The sequence below is a fragment of the Dipteris shenzhenensis genome, chromosome 1, assembly GCF_047967505.1.
Source record: "Dipteris shenzhenensis isolate YYH24624 ecotype China chromosome 1, Dip_SZ_1.0, whole genome shotgun sequence".
In the NCBI taxonomy this organism is placed as follows: Eukaryota; Viridiplantae; Streptophyta; class Polypodiopsida; order Gleicheniales; family Dipteridaceae; genus Dipteris; species Dipteris shenzhenensis.
In genome coordinates this window covers 58,142,623-58,159,515 of record NC_141596.1, presented here as the reverse complement: position 1 = coordinate 58,159,515, position 16,893 = coordinate 58,142,623, and the positions used below count along the sequence as shown (strand labels likewise).

General features: G+C 48.5%; 1 protein-coding gene across 2 annotated transcripts in view; it reads right to left on the bottom strand.

Moving 5' to 3' along the window:
* Window positions 1-3,145: 3,145 nt before the first annotated feature.
* Window positions 3,146-16,893, bottom strand: part of CLP2 (CLP protease proteolytic subunit 2) — a 91,785-nt gene continuing 78,037 nt past the window's right edge. Inside the window, exons 8-9 of one of the 2 annotated variants that reach the window (XM_087383177.1) lie at window positions 4,213-4,383; window positions 3,146-3,497 (exon numbers count right to left, since the gene is read on the bottom strand). In XM_087383177.1, coding sequence (XP_087239303.1) covers window positions 4,243-4,383 — 141 coding nt within the window. In that variant the 3' untranslated portion in view covers window positions 3,146-3,497; window positions 4,213-4,242. Of the gene's footprint in view, window positions 3,498-3,760; window positions 4,384-16,893 lie in introns of those variants that run through there. The other variant, XM_087383185.1, reaches the window with a different exon arrangement.

Below are 16,893 nucleotides of genomic sequence, written 5' to 3'. Positions count from 1 at the left end.
AGGAGACTTTTTGTAACATTCCATTGGGTCCCATGGGTCGATTTCAGGCCCCGAGAGGACGATAATAATAGTTTCTTTCTTTCTTCTTTCTCTCTCTCTCTCTCTCTCTCTCTCTCTCTCTCTCTCTCTCTCACACACACACACACACACACACACGCACGCACATGCACGCACACATACACAACTTTATTAGCTTGTAAGAATGGGCAAATAGAGTGTCATAATGCTGATAGGCACTTGCAGAGTAATAGAATACCCAAGGAATGAAAAGTACAACAAAGTGAAAATGCATTAAAGCCTCATCTTTAAATAATTAACAAAACGCACACACACCAACATACTCGAGGACTTACAAAACTGACAATCTTAAAGTTAAGGATAGTATATTGTTATGATGCATGAATATACTTACAATTGAAGGAAAGCAAGCTCAGATTTCATGATCCAAGTTTATGTCACAAGCCATGTACACGTATTGCCATCACCTTGAGGCCTTTTTTTTCCTTGAAAGACCCAACAATGTGACTTTTCTTATTCCTTTTTTTCTTTGCTCTATCTTTTCTTGAAACTTTGTGTGGACTGATTATAGAGGCTTGCATTAATCTAACCTCTTCAGCAATCTAAACATCGTTTTTATCCTTCAAATTGTGACATAACAAGATTGCAATGATAGATTTAGAATAGGGAAGGTGATTGCTTCACCATCATAAGAAGAATGAGAGTAAACCAAAGATAAGGAAGAAGTTTGTTGAGATATTATGCTAGAATAAGAACACTTTTCACTTAAGAAGAGGGCATGTGTACATGGGGTTATTATGGGAGGGCTTTTGGGTGATGTTTGGGCTATCTAGGGGACTTTAAAAATTGTTCATTTTTTTAGGGAACAAGTTACACAATATTAGGAACCTACCAAGAGGGGGTGAGGTCAAGGCAGCCCACCCAAAAAGGATGCGGAGACCTACCATGTGAGAAGGCCACAAATAGTGGTGACGAAGGGGGTCTCTTTACGAGGAGAGGCCAATGTTGTTTCCTCTAAATTCTAAAGGTCCATACCTAGCTATTTTATAGTTCCTAATCTCTAGATTTGATTGCTTACATTTCTAATCCACGAGAGCTTTGTTTGAGTCCAAATCTCAACTAATGTAATGCATTGCTCTCAACTAATCTGAAACTTCAACAACTCAAATGCACAAATCCCAATTCCTCCCAAAAATATAATTTCCATCAAGACTTGCCTGGTAAAACTTTTTGAATTGGGTTGCCCTTGTCTTGACAAATCTCGACTCTTTTGAATGCAATTGCAAGAGATCAACTCCATGGCTCCGAGGTTTTCAAGTCCCATGTCATATGCATTTTTGTATTTGTAGTTTATATTTTTTTATTTATGACAAACTATTTTTTGATATTGTTGAAGGATTTAATTTTAGCTTCATATAAGATTATAGATTGTGAGTTAAACTTGCTAAATTAAGAACCAAAAGCCAAAAGCAAAGGCAACCTCGAATCTGTTCGGATCAATCAAACTACTTCCATGTTTAGCTTTGAAGTCTCATTAAGAATTTAGTAAAGATGCTAGCGAATGTGTTTTGAACGACTCAAACTTTAGTAAGGATGGTAGCAAAATACCATGTTGCTAGTTGCTCAATGACAGCAAGCTTTCTTGCTAGTGTGCATCTATTGATTTGAGTGATTGGTTCATTTTAGAATTGAGAAAAGAATAAGATTGACATGTACATACAAGATATGCATTCTGGCCCTTTAGTTTCTCTTTATATATTCCTTTTCCTTGGTGTTTATGTATAAGTCATCCATTTTTCCTTTCAAATTCATTTCCTAATACATATATGTATAGAGTTGGAGTGTCAAGAAAATATTCACGTGGTAATAATGATACTAATAATCTTAGCATAAGATTGATTGTCATCCTCCAATAATATAATCTAGAGAATGTTATATCTTGTGTTCTTCCCTATGATCTAGTGATATATAACTCTGAATTCGCCATAAGAATATTTTAGTATCAAATAGTAGCATGCTAGCCTAAAGTGATTTTTGCGCTTTAGCAACAAGGTCACTAATTTTGAGGCCTCATTCCTCCTTCATGCTTTTTGTTTATTTGCAGTCACTTTTATATGCACTTATATGCGTTGCTATCCAAAAGATAATGATGTAGGCTTCATTTTGGCCTCATATGAGAAATTATAAATTGAGAGGCAAATAGATGCCCACAACATTGGAAAAATGGGTATTTGAATTAATAGGAGGGAGCGTGATGCCTAATTAACAAAAGCTTGTGGAAAGAATTGAGCACAATGGCCGATTAAGCTAAGGCAAATTAATGGAAGTTTCTGGATATGGATGCATCTCGAAGCTTCTAGGTTTTGCCTCTCTCCCTTTATATATACAACACCCCCCCCCCCCCCCTTTCACTCAAGCGGCTTCCTTTTGCTCTGTGCTCGCTTCCCTCACCCTTCTTTCACATTCTCAGTGACAAAGGGCTGATCCAACTACTCTCGTAAGATATTTCACTCCCAACCGCAACTTCACAGTCTTCATGGTTGCTCGCAGCCGCAACTTCACAGTCTTCACAACCTTTGATTGCCATCGCATTAAAAACATAGAACATTGCGATTATTCCACGCAAGTATTCCACACAATCTCTACATCCATCCCTCTCTCGCAACCGTGCCTTTTAAGAAATCTCATTCGGGCAATTTTCTTTACAAAATTAGAATGAATATGCAAGTGATTCTAATTCGAAACGATCAATGGTTTCGTAGCTACGAATTTTTGAAGTTGAATGAGCCATTAGTTGAATGTTTAGTTGAATGTGATATTGGCAAGTATATTAAGTATATTAAGAGTTAAAAACTATGAAAAGACAAAATATGTTTGTCATGGTTGCAAATCAATGGATTGCTAAGCAAGTGATTGTCTACGATTGATTGGAAGGAAACTTAACTATGAATAATATGCATTTGGTTTGTGAGCATATTCATTCCAAATTTCAAATGTTCATTCATTACTCTATGGGTAAGATCTACACTAGACAATGTGGAAGGTTTTTTAGAAATATGAACACGCCATGGTACTATGACAAAGTAAGTGATGCCCTTCTTTTTCTTCTATACAACCTATTTCATAGAAGAGTGTGTAATATAGGCCTTGTATACATTACTATGTAGTGGGAGGCTCGTTCCTCAACAAAATCCCCACATACATATGTGGCCTCCACCTAGGATCTGGAGGCAAATACTTTTAAGCACTTTTCGGCCTTTCAACTATGCACCCCATAAGGTCTCTTAGAAAAAAGAGGCCTCATGTCCAATAGTATAAGTTCGATATAGAGACATGACTGCTTATGTGCTATCAAAGCCATTTTATAATTTGGGATAGGTTCCTAAGAAAAATCACAAGACATGCAATCATACCCCAACCTTCAAAAAGAAATTTGTACAATCTACTCGTGGTAATGCCTAGACTTTGAGCTCTGCTCCCTGAAGAAAATAACCATAATGAGATGTCATCGTAGATGAGGCTCACCACCACCCTGACTTATAATAGAAATCCCTCGTGATAGGTCGCATATGCACAAAAGTCCATGGAAACACGTGAAAAATCAAGCAACATAATTTGACAATATATTTTTATATTTATGCAATGCGGATACTATTTGCACACTATACAACCTGTTGCATAATCCGAGTCAACAAGGAACAAGACGGAAACCACTATGTAAAAATCCCAATTTTTCATGTGTAGTGCCTATGGACCAAGCACGCAAAAGTGCTCATACCTTCTGACACTTGAAAACCTATCTCACTTTGTTGCACCAAGACATTATATTGTCAAAGGAAACCAAAAAAGGGCCTTTCACAGAAACAAAGCTAAAAACCAAAAGAGAAACTTTGAAATCATGAACCGATGGCAAGGGCTTTTCCCATTTGCACCCTGACGAGACCAAGAAAGTGCATGAGCGCAGGTGCATTCGTGAGTATATGCATGCATGGGTTGAGTACATGTGCATGCACTGTATAATTTTGCATCCATGTACTCATGTACAACTGTAATTAAGCAAAATTCATTATTGAATTAGCTGTGTAAAGGATAGGCATTAAGACCTCACCAAGCACACATGGTACAATACATCTTGATCTCTCAACAAAAACTATTTGAGACTAGCAGCTAATAATACATCTACAGAAAACTTACATCATTATGCACGTTGTATGTTCTAATTCTTCAACCAAGTCCAACACTTGCTGCTTCTTTCTTCGATGCATCAGGCTTAATTCGTCGAGGTCGTACTATCCGATCAATCAACCCATAGTCCAAAGCTTCTTGGGCACTAAAACGCTTAATGCGGCTAAGATCTTTGACAACCTGCACAAGAAAAGAAAAAGCATCATAAACTAGGTAATGCGCTGAAATACTTTATCTGCTTATAGCCCAGCTTCTTGCTAGTTGCAAGACATGGATCCCTTTAAGACGTGTCCAATATGCAAACAGATCCACGGACTACGTCATAAAAGATCATAACCAATCAAGTATTAAACCACGAAATGCCATTCCTTCAAGCATAAAAACTTATGCCAAAACATTTTAAAATTTCTTTGAAAAGCAGCACCGCAAAAAAATGTGTCCGCCTAGAGGTTATTGTGGAGGATATAGTACTCTAGAAGGAAAACCAGCCTGTACCAGTTCCTCAGGGACGAGGAGGGTTACTACATGAAACAAGAGGGCAAACCTTCTCCAAGATCCAAACACATTTGGAAGCCAAAGCAGCAGCTCGGTATAGCGTGAGGAAGTGACTCGGTAGAGGATGAGGAGATAACTTGCATAAGTGAGGAAATCAAGCCTTCATATTGGCCTACCCAGATTTTTTGTACCTTTTGTGCCCCTCCAACCAATAAGGCAGTAAGCTGAATGCATCGTGTCTAAGCTTTGTAGCTTTGCCTAAAAGGACCAAATCTAGGACTGACAAGCGTCTAGGAGCTGTTAGAAGATTTTCCATCAGAGATACTACATGGTTTTTGGTAGGAGAGTTGTGGCTTGCATGAGAAGTATCTCTACTCATCATTTCATCCTAGCGTAAGGGATAACGCCATCTACATGCGATTAAACTGTTTTTTTTATTCTCATAATGTGACTTCTTCCCAGCATATTAATGGACAACCACAAGGCTTTTAGTGGGCATGTCAATGCATGTTGAAACCTGATAATTGATTCTTTAGAAAAGGCTCTTTTTCACAAGATGAGCATTGGTACGCTACTACTAAATGTCCCCCATTCATTTGACGTTCTGTATATTGTGCTGAACAAGTTGAGTGCACCATAACCCTAGGTGGCTAAAGTCTTTCAAGTAGCAAGCACTAAATCACTGCATTACCCTTAGCACCCAAGGACATCATCCCAGTTAGGAAGTATTTGATGAGTAGGTACCTCTTGTAGCGATAGGTGCTCCCTAACCCTTGGGCACTTTTTACCTCTAATTAGGAGGGTTTTTTCACCCTTATGGTTAGGTTAGTAAGTTTGAGTACATAACCTCACTTTTGGCTTGTACACACCTTCATGTATGAATTTTTCGATCCTCACTTCCAACAAATTGCTATCCTTGTTTGTTGACCTTGCCCCGCTGTAAGTTGCTGCAGCAGTTTGCAAACTGTCATTCACCGCTCTTGTGAACAACTTTTCTGCTTTTGCTATCCATGCTATGATCTCATTGTTTGTACACTTCTTCCACAGTCACATCCTGAAATTGTGGTAAGTTAGCATTACCCCTATCAGACTTGTCTGAACGGTGTGGACAGAGGAGCTCGATCCCTGGTTTAAGGAGTCAAAACATGCTGTTACATCAGCTCCTATGTTATAGATAGTGGATCCTAGTAAACCATTCGTGGTTGAAACAATGCCAATGACTATGCTATTGGATTTTGTCGTAGGTTTACCATGAATCTCTCGTGGGCATGATGCAATTTGGGTAATCCTAGACCGACTCACCAAATTAGCCCAGTTCATACCCACAAGAGAGACTATCACAGCCACACCCCTTGCTCATTTCTTTGTTGAGAAGATATATGGCTTACTAGCTGAAATAGTCATTGACAGAGATGCGAAGTTGACTAGGCATTTCTAACGGGCTTGTTCAAGAAATTAGACACTCATCTCAACATGAGTTTCAGCTGATCTTCCAAAGCCAAATGGATGGACAGACTGAGCCAGTCAATCAAGCTTGGAAGACATGCTAAGGGCTTATTCTCCTGAAGGCAGTCTCATGAGGGCTTATTCTCCTCATTGGGAAGACTACCTTCCATTGCTTGAGTTTGCTTACAACAGTGCTAAGCATTCAGCAACCTGAAGCAGTCCGTTCATGCTGATCTATGGATACCAAGCTCACCCTCATCGTAGACCTCTGGGGACACACCTGGGAGACCAAGATGCAGACCCCTCCACTCCGTCTTACGGCAGGAGACCACACCTCCGGCGGGCCTCTCCCCGGAAGAATGTGACGGTGCCATTGGATGCTGATGCTCATAACATGTGCTCCTATAGCAAAAGGAAGTCCAATGGTCTCCCTACCACTGTCCTTTGCAACTCTTGCCAAAGGATCACGTACTACGAATGACTACATGCACGGTCGTGGAGCCCATGCACATTCCAATTCACTATGGTCCAACTCATGAGGACCGGGAAGCAGGGAACAATATACCTTTGTAAGACTAGAATAAGTCCAATCATACAAATTTAGAATTTTTGTTGTTCTAAAGATCAAAAAATCAAAAATCTACAAAGAAAATAAAAGAGAAAATAAAAGATAAGAAAAAAGAGGTAAACAAAAACTTTTATGAAAAACAAAAGGAAGACATACTTAGCAAGCAAAGCAACACTTATGTCATCATCAGTGCCCAAGCATAAGCAGCTATACTGGGTTTCTAAAGACCCGCGGAGTCTCTTGGGCAAACCCAGTGCTTACTAAAATACGTCCAATAAACAAAAGAGAAAAACAAGAAATAAAGAAGAAACGAAGCAGGTGACTTCAGCAAAAATAAACAAGCAAGTCAAGAAACAAAAACTTCCAAAAAACTAGAAACTCTCTCTCTCTCTCTCTCTCTCTCTCTCTCTCTCTCTTATTTACCCTGCTGGACCACTGTCCCACTATGCCCAACCAATGTGAGTCTGCTATCCGAGCATACGTCCCTCCTAATCTTTGATCTCTAGGTACCACATAAGGAGCTGGCGCTCAAACTCCTCTCTACATCTGGGCGGAGCACGGATGAGACCCCCTGCCAGTCTCTGCCATACCCTGTGAAGACTCTTCATCGAGGGAGAGCCCTTCCCCGTAAGGGGGGCCTCTTGGAAGATCCATCTATGTGAAGGCTGCCACTGTCCCCTAGTGCGTGGAGTGTTCCTCAAAAGGCCTGGGGTGAGGCCACGAACCACCAACTTGCCCAAAAGGGCCCTGCTCTGCATCTCCGGATCAATGACACCCAAGCCTCCCGGTGCCTGCGGCATGATCACCATCTGTCAAGCTACTCGGGCCCTGGTGTTTCTCGTGCCGTTTGAACTTGCCCAAAGGAAGTTCCATACCAACCGTCGGGGCTGCCTAATGCATCCTCTGTGAAAGCACCAGCAAGGGGCGATATACCGAGCCGTGCAAGAAGGACCTGGTTTGCCACTAAGGCGCGACCTGCTAGGGAGAGTTTGACCGAGCTCGAATAGAGAAGCTTGCGCCGAATACTCGCAAGGACCGGGGCAATCTGCTGCTCTGTTGTAATGTCAATACCCACCTAGCATCCGAGGTATCCGCTGTCTGACCCCGTGGTAGCCATCTGAAGCCAAAGTCACTCCCCCACTCACAGATCTCCTATGTCTCCTCAAAGCTTGTGAAGAAACCTATAGATTTCATCCAGTTGATCCGTGCCCCCGAGGCCTCACAGTAAATAGCCAGGGCACCCCTGACTCTCTCCAAACTCGATGTGGTGCCCTCAACATACAAGGCCGTGTCATCTGCAAACTCTGCGCCAAGTAGCTTCTCCTTCTATCTGATTGGGAGCCTCAACCCTGTGAGATCTGCCACCTGTGATCTCAAATAGTAGCCCAAAGCCTCCGCCACAAACAAGAAAAGGAAGGGAGCAAGTGGGCAGCCCTAGCGGACCGAGCAAGAGAGAGGAAAGGCCTCGCATGTGTTTCCTCCGATTAGCATTTGACTAGAGCTCCCTACCTATAGCGCTAAAACTCCTCTCACCCATCTGTCTGAGAAACCTAATCTCCTCATAGTGTCCTTCAGGAAAGACCACTCCGCCCTGTCGTAGGCCTTCTCAAAGTCCAAGAGAAGGACGGCCTGCGGCTATGACTCCTCCCTGGACCAATCCACTACCTCCCAAAACGTGAAGATGTTCTCCAAGATGCTGCACTCCTAAACAAACCCAGTCTGTGTGCATTGGATGATGTCGGTAAGATGGAACCGTAACCGCAAACTCAAGACCTTGGCGAGGATCTTGTATGCAGTATCAAGCAGAGTGATTGCTCAGAGAATGAGGGAGAAGGCCTGTGTCAAAAATCTCCTGACAAGCTAAACGGAAGGAGGTGGAAATAATCTCCCAAAAGTTCCGGAAGAAGACCGGATTCAAGCCATCCTCACCCGGGCACTTCTGGGTCCGGAGAGCCTTGAGGGCTTCCCAGAGCTCCTCATCTATGAAAGGCTCCTCAAGTCTGCTCCATAAGTCCTGCGAGACTACTGTCGAAACATGATCCCAAACTAGCTCTCGGGCCACAAGACCAGTTGGGGTCATCCCCTCCGTCTGAAAGAGCTAGCTGTAAAAACCGGTGATCATGTCCAGAATCTCCTGCGGGTCAGTGTGCATGATGCTCTACGAGTCTCGGAGACGCTGTAGCTGTGTGCCTACCGATCGGGGCCCAGTGATCTGAAAGAATTGTTTCGTCATCTTGTCCCCCTACTGCACCCATCAGGCTCGGGAGGAGTGATAGGAGAACTGAGCCCGCCACAACTCAGTGTCCTGAAGCTCGAAACGAGCGCTCTCGAATCTGTCACTAGGCCATTGAGAACCTAGGTCCTGCTCCCTGAGCCTCTTGATGGAGGCGAGGTCTCTCCTCAAAGCCCGCTCCCGGTCCTGAAGGGTCCTTCTTCGCCTAAGGGCGTGAGCCTGCAACTCCTCACTGCTCCTCTGAATCGCATCGGCCACCCACGCAGCCCAGCCCTCACACGGTGTCATCTCTGACTGCTCCCAAATCCCTGCCATGACCTGCTGAATCTCCTCGTCCTGCACGAGGTCCTCTGGAATACATGACCCCTTCTGGGGGAGACCTCGACAGGGCTGATCCAAGTGAAGTACCACTAGAGAGTGGTCTGACATCGTGGTACTTGCCAGAATCCCAGTAGATCTGCCTCTGTGTAGTGCCTAGTCCCCAACATAGAAACGGTCTAATCTCTCTATCAATCCATCGTGTCTCCTATGTCCAAAGGAGAAGAGAAGGCTGCCAGGTGTCTTGCTGAAATCTGGCTCTCTCCACGGGTCTCTGCCACTGATCATGTAAATGAACAGCTCCCAGGTGCTACGCTCTGCTACTGGCACCTCAGAGAATGAGGCGCTGCCTTGCTTGTCTTCCCCAAACTCCAGTTTGTTAAAGTCAGCTCCAACAATCCAGGAGTCTACATCCGGAAGACACTCTAACATCCTCTTGCAAAAGGCCGGGCGGTACTGTCTACACACTGGGGCATACACATTCAGGATCCCAATCTTGGACTCTCCCGTCCGAACTCCCATCCAAACTGCCTGTCTTGGAATGAGCTCGCCCGAGCCAAAGTCTGTGAGACTGAGATGCAGACCCATTCGCTCTGTCCTACAGCAGGAGACCACTCCTCTGGACCTCTCCCAGGGAGAAGGTGATGGCATCGTCTAATGTCTGCGGCTGAAAACATGTGCTCCTGAATCATAAGGATGTCCACTACCTGCCCTACCACTGCCCTTTGCAACTCCTGTCGGAGTATCAGGTACTACGGCTGGCTACGAACACGATCGTGGAGCCCGTGTACGTTCCAACTCACTATGGTCCAGCTCATGAGGACGGGGGAGTCGGAAACAAGGCTCTCCTCTGAGTGGGTGCCTATCCCAGAAAGACTGCCTTGTGTGATTTTGCCAGGGGTTTGGAGGACGAGTAGTCAGTGTCTGTGCGGCATCGTACTAGGGTATACTAGCTCAATACCGATCTTATGCGCCCACTTCATCATGAAGGAGGCTTCCACCCCGAACAGCTCCGCACACTTCTGGAGGAGCCAGAAGTGTGCCTGCTCCACCTTTGCCTCCAGCGGCAATCTGATAACTCATGTCGCCAAACCACACACCGCCTCCTCTCGCGCAAAGCTCAACTGAAAGTTCACCTCCGCGCCATGGGCGTACCAAAGGTCTAGTCCCTTTGGCCCCATCCACTCGTCCATCATGGGTGTAATCTGACTTCCCAAAATAGCATCGAACACCTCCGAGGACCACTTCTCCAACCCTGTGGAGGCAAACGGAAATCTCCAAACGGGGTGTGACTAAGATCCCACTGCACTGATCAAACCCCCCTTCCAAGACTGAAGGACCATGAGCGTTACCTCCAATGGTAGAGGATATGAGTCCGGAATCTCCAGATAGTTCTAGGGTCCTAACCTCCAAAAGTCCCGCGGTAAGGGATGCCCAGGCTGGAGGTTGGGAGCTACTGACCGGGAGGACGAGCCTCGTCCCTCAGGATCCCTCCCTGAACGGACCTACTGGTGCGATGAGGAAGCAGAAGGGAGCGTCATCGTTCCCTTGCCTGCTGACAGAGGTGTCGAAGCAGAAGAATCTACTGCTGAAGTGGAGAGAGGGCCAGCGGGAGATGGAGGGGTAGGGACGCACGGGACAGAGGGAGGGGGGCGGGTGGTGAGAGTGATCATAGAAGGGGGCGCTGAGGGGGGGGGAGGGGGTGGGGGGAACCCTGGAGGGAGAGGGAGAAGTGAAGAGAAAGAGGGGGGGGGGGGAGGAGGAGGAATAAGGACGACCTCAAGCCCCCCTTGCTAATCAAGCTCGCCGGGGCTCTGAATCAGCTCCTCTGCAGCGCCAGTCGGGCTAGCGTCTACGACTTCCACAATTGCTGCATCTGAAGCTCCTGGGACTCGCTGCTGCTGCAAGGATGGGTACGGAGGCTGAACCTCCGAAGCTGGAGGATCGTCTCGATGGGCAGTGGCCCCTGTCGCTGGGGGAGGTGGCTCCTGATGTTCCTCCTTCAAGGCCTCTCGGTCAACCCTGTCCCTCTCTCTGCGATTGGCCCTCTACCTGCGGCGCTTGCAGACGTGCTTGCTTGGTTTCTTTTTCATTTTAACCTGGGTCCAGTCCCCTTCTGAGGGGTAGCCCATGGGGTCTGAGACTCCTGTTGCTCCTGCCTGAGAGGATGCTGGACTCGGGCCTGCTGACTCTGTCTACTCTGCGGAGGAGGGAAGGAAGGCGCACAAGGGAGGCCACAGGGGCAAGCTCTAGCGAGGTGACCCATCTGTCTGCACCAAAGACACTGGCCTGGTAACCAGGAAATCTCCACTCTCTGGCGAAGTGTGCCCCCTTCAAGGTCTCGAGAAAGATCAACTCTGGGGACTCTGGGCTCTCAACCACCGGTCTGATCCTAGGGACTCCATCTGCTAGAACTGAGGCGGCCGACTCTCACGGGGACTCAAGCCCTGTGCCAAATGCCCGACCAATGGAAGGGAGGATGGCTCGATACTCCTTGGGAAGCCCTGGGAGGCGGAGTGTAACTGAAAAACGTGGAACATGGTGTGTCGTAACCATGTCCTCCACTATGAACCCATCACACCAAGGAAAGAGGTAAACAAGATGCGGGCCAAGGAGGATGGACTCTGCTCCACAAGTGTCGGGGCAGTGTCGGGGGAGCTCAACTTGATGAGGAAAACGCCTCTTCCACAGATGGTGACCTCCTGGATGTGGTCTCCCTCTAATGCCAAGCTCGCCTAGATCCACTCTCGCACCTGTCTCCATGTAGGCGTGAGGCCCACAATTTTGCCCACAAGCGCCTTGTCCTCGAGGGACTGAACTACCTACTGTACATGTTGCTTGTCAGCTGGGAAAAGAAGAACCTTAATAGCTGTGGGATTCGAGGATGCTGCTATAGAGCCCCTCTGACCAGACCAAAGGCGCCACCAAGATCCTCTTCCTTCTGACGAACACGAATACTCCTGCTGCTGGTAAAGAAAGGAGGAAAAAAAAAGGGAGGGGGGGACGAAGGGAAAGGACAATGCGAGAGGACGGAGGCTAAAAGGGCGAAAGAAAGGGAGAAGCGGAGTGGGGGAGGGTTTCAAGAAGAAGGCAGAAGTGAGGTAGAGGGGAAAGGAAGCTCGAAGGGGACGGAGAGAAGGCAAAAGGGGGTGAAAAAAGGGGGGGAGACGAGAAAGAAGGGGCGAAGGGGCAGGAGGGCGGTGAAGAGAAGGCGGGCGAGGGAAGGAGGTGGCGAGCGAGAGGTGGAACGGAGGGCGGAAGGGGAGGCGCAGGCGGAAGGGAAGGCGTCGAGAGGGAGGGCGAAGAGGTAGCGGGGCCGAGCGGTGGCCTGGGCGGAGGCGGAGCGGGGCCTAGGCGGAGGCGGAGGGGAGGGGAGGGGAGGCGAGGCAGAGGAAAGGCGGGGGTGAGGCGACGAGGAGGCGGAGGGGAGGTCAAGCGGCGATGGCGATGGCAAGAACAGCCAGGTCCGAGCGCGAGCGTAACAAGACACTACCTAAGTCCATATGACCTCCAAAATTAGTACAAACCTAAGGACTAAAAAGAAAATGGGCTTTCAAGCTCCCTACTTTGCATTTTGACTCTATGTTCAACATACCCCAAGTCGAAATACCAAAGATATAATGATTACAACATAGAACTGAGTAAAGTTTCTTCATTACTTTTCTTATATAGCCTTTCGAAGAAGTAATATGATTAAATTACTATATTGGAGATGAAAGCACTCTTATTGTGCAAAGACAAGAGAACCTAGCACCGAAGAGTGGAAGAAAACGAGCTGCTGCCCTTGGCTGATCCCGCTGCCCTCCCGTGCCATCTCTTCCCTCCCGCAGCCTCTTCCGCCTCCCCCCCGCCCTCCTCCTCCACCTCCCCCCCGCCGCTGCCATCTCTTCCGCCCCCCCCGGCCATCTCTTCCGCCCTCTGCCTTCTCCTTGGCCTCCCTCCCGCCATCTCCTCCGCCTCCTCCCCTCCGCCTGCTCTTCCGCCCCCCCCCCGTCATCTCTTCCGCACCCCTCCGCCTTCTCTTCGGCCTCCCCCCGCCTTCTTCTCCTCCACCTCCCGTCGCCCCTCGATCCTCCTTCCGCTGCCCCCCCGCCTCCTCTTCGCCTTCGCTACCTCCTCCTCCCTGCCTTCTCTACCTCTTTCCCCCCGCCTCTTCGCCCCCTCTTCCCTAACATTCCCACCCCCTTCCTTGCCTTCTCCCTCCTTCCCTCAAGCTGTCCTCTTCCGCTCCCCTCCTCGCCTCTTCTCCGCCGCCTCCTCTCACATCTCTCCGCCTCACCCCGCCTTTTTATCTTTTCCCTCCCTGCAACGGGAGCATTTGTGCTTGTTCGGAGAAAGAAAGTCTTGGTGGTGACCCTTGGTCTGGCCAGAGGGGCTCTATGGCAGCACCCTCGAATCCCATAGCCGTTAAGGTCCTTCTTTCCCCAGCCAACAAGCAACAGGTACAACAAGCAGTTCAGTCCCTCCAGGACAAGGTGATCATGGGCAGAATTGTAAGCCTCACACCCACAAGGAGACAGGTGCGTGAGTAGATCCAGGCGAGCTTGGCACTAAGGGTGACCACAATCAAGAGGTCACCATCTATGGAAGAGGCGTCTTCCTCATCCAGCTGAGCTCCCCGGATACTACCTCGACACTTTTGGAGCAAAGCCCCATCCTCCTTGGCCCGCATTTGGTGTACCTTTTCTCTTGGTACCATGGCTTTACAATTGAGGACATGGACACGACACACCATGTTCCCCATTTTCTGGTTACGCTTCGCTTCCCGGGGCTCCCAAAGGAATATAGAGCCATGCTCCCCTCCATTGGTCGAGCATTTGGCACTATGCTGAAGATTCAACCGCATCAGTGGTAGTAGATGACGAGGCTTATGTGAGTAGAAGGGGGAGAGCAAAATGTGGGAGCTGGAGAGAGCTGAAAACGATAGTCGCAATAGCAAAGTGTACTACAACTGAAGAGAGTGATAGGTTTTGTCTAAGTGACAAAACCTTATCCTTCACTAACCGTAGTTAGTGAACTAACTGTGGTTAGGGGGAAAAACCTCTAATTGAAGTAAAGTGCCCCTAACCTACTTATTACATTACATTGGTCACTGCTAAATTATAACAATAATTCTAACAGCTTAGACTGCTAATTGAGAGCCCAGAGTCCCTCCCAAAGTTGACCCTCCTAGAGACCCTTGAAGGGGATACACTTCGCTAACGAGTGGAGATTTCTCCATTACCAAGCTAGTGTCTTCGTTGTTTCAAAAAAATGGGTCACCTAGCCAGAGATTTCCCCCGTGGCCAAGGCGGAGCTCCCCCCCCGCAGAGCAGGCAGAGTCAGCAGGTCCGCAGACAGGAGTAGCAGGAGTCTCAGACCCCCTGGGTGACCCCTTCAAAAGGGGATTGGACCCAAGTTAAAAAGAAAAAGAAACCAAGCAAACAGGCTCCAAAGCGTTGCAGGCAGAAGAAGAAGAAGAAGAAGAATGTATTACCGTCCTCTAGGGGCCGAAATACCGACCCATGGGACCCATAAAAGTCACGATACAAGTGTCTCCTTCCTTTTATGGAAGGGGGGGAGAACAATTATTTTGAAATACATTGAGTAATACCCTGCGAGCCTGATCAACAAGGAGGCCAGTGGTCGCCCCTACTCCCCCCCCCCCGCCCCCCCAAATCCCTCTCCCTCTCCACTCCCCCCCTTCCTCCTGGGTTCCCCCCGTCCCCTCCCCTCCCTCGCCCCTCTTGCTATGGTCATCTTCACCACCCATCCCCCTCCCTCCACCTCTACCCCCTCCGCCCCCTCCACCTCCTTAGCAAGTTCTTCAGCCCCCCCCCCTTCCATGCCTCGACTCCCCTGCCAGTGGGCCAGGGTAAGACAACGCCCCCTTCCGCTTCCTTATCACAGCATCCCGTCCCCTCTCTCCATTCGGGGGGGGAGCCAGAGAAAAGGAGCTCGTCCTCCCAGTCAACAGCTCCCAATTTCTAGCCTGGGCGTCCCTTGCCGCTAGAGGAATTATCTAGAGTTCCAGACTCTTACCCTCTACACTCGAGGTAACGCTTCTAATCTTGCAGTCCCGAAAAGGGGGTTCGATTAGCATAGTGGGCTCCCAGACACACCCAGTTTGGAGATTCTAGTTCGCCTCCACACGGTTGGAGAAGTGGTCCCCAATGGTGTTTGATGCTATGTTGGGAGATCAGATTTTACGCATGATGGATGAGTGGATGGGGCCACAGGGATTGGACCTTTGGCATGCCCATGGTGCTGAGGTGAATTTTCAACTGTGCTTCACGTGGGAGAAGCCGATGTGTGGTTTGGCGGTAGGAGTTATCAGATTGCCGCTTGAGGCAAAGGTTGATCAGGCATACTACTGGCCACTCCAGAAGTGTGCGGAGTTGTTCAAGGTGGAAGTCTCCTTCATGATGAAGTGGGCACGGAAGATTGGCATTGAGCCGGTGCCCACCCTAGTACGCCGACATACAGACAGAGACTACTTGGCAAAGACACTTAAGGCAGCCTTTCTGGAACTCACATGAGAGCCTTGTTTTCTACATCCCCGTCCTCATGAGCTGGACCATAGTGAGTTGGAACATGCACGAGACCGTGCTCATAGTCAACCGCAGTACCTTATCCTTCGGCAGGAGCTGCAGAGGACAGTGGTAGGGCGGGCAGTGGACATCCTTTTGATTCAGGAGCATATGTTCTCAGCACCGAACATTAGACGGCGACACCACCTCCTCCCGAGGAGAGACCCGGAGGTGTGGTCCCCTGCAGTGGGAGGGAGCCGAGGGGTCTACATTTCGGTCTCACAGACAGTGGCTCCAGATGTTTATGATCAAGGCGAGCTTCGGGCAATTTGGATGGGATTTAGGATGGGAGAGTCTGAAAGAGAAGAGGATACTTAGCAGCCTCCTCTTCTCTTTCGGACAGAGGAGACATGATGGACTGCTTAAGAGGCTAGACCGCTTTTACGTTGGGGATTGGGCACTGCACAGAGACGGCTCTACCGGGATTCTGGCAGGTACCATCCTGAACGTATATGCCCCAGTGTGTAGAAAGCACCATCCGGCCTTTTGGAGGAGGCTAACGGAGTATCTTCCAGATGTATACTCCTGGATCGTTGGAGGAGACTTCAACAAGCTGGACTTTGGGGAGGACAAGCAGGGCGGTGCCTCTTTCTCTGAGATGCCAGCACAGCAAAGCGGAGCACCTAGGAGCAGTTCATCTTCATGATAAGTGGCAGAGACCCGTGGCAAGAGCCGGAGTTCAGCAGGATACTTAGCAGCTTCTTCTCTTTCGGACAGAGGAGACATGATGGACTGCTTGAGAGGCTAGACCGCTTTTACGTTGGGGACCACGATGTCAGACCACTCTCCAGCAGTACTCTACTTAGAGCAGCCCCGCGGAGGCCTTCCCCAGAAGGGGTCCGCATTCCAGAGGACCTCTTGCAGGATGGGGAGATTCAGCAGGTCATGGCAGAGATTTGGCAGCAATCACGAGGCACCTTGCGAGGGCTGGGCTTCGTGGGTGGCCGGCGCAATCCAAAGGAGTAGTGAGGAGTTGCAGGCTCATGCCCGAGGGCTCTTCAAGAGCGCGAGCGGGCACTGCGGAGAGACCTCGCCTCCATAGAGAGGCTCAAGGAGCAAGA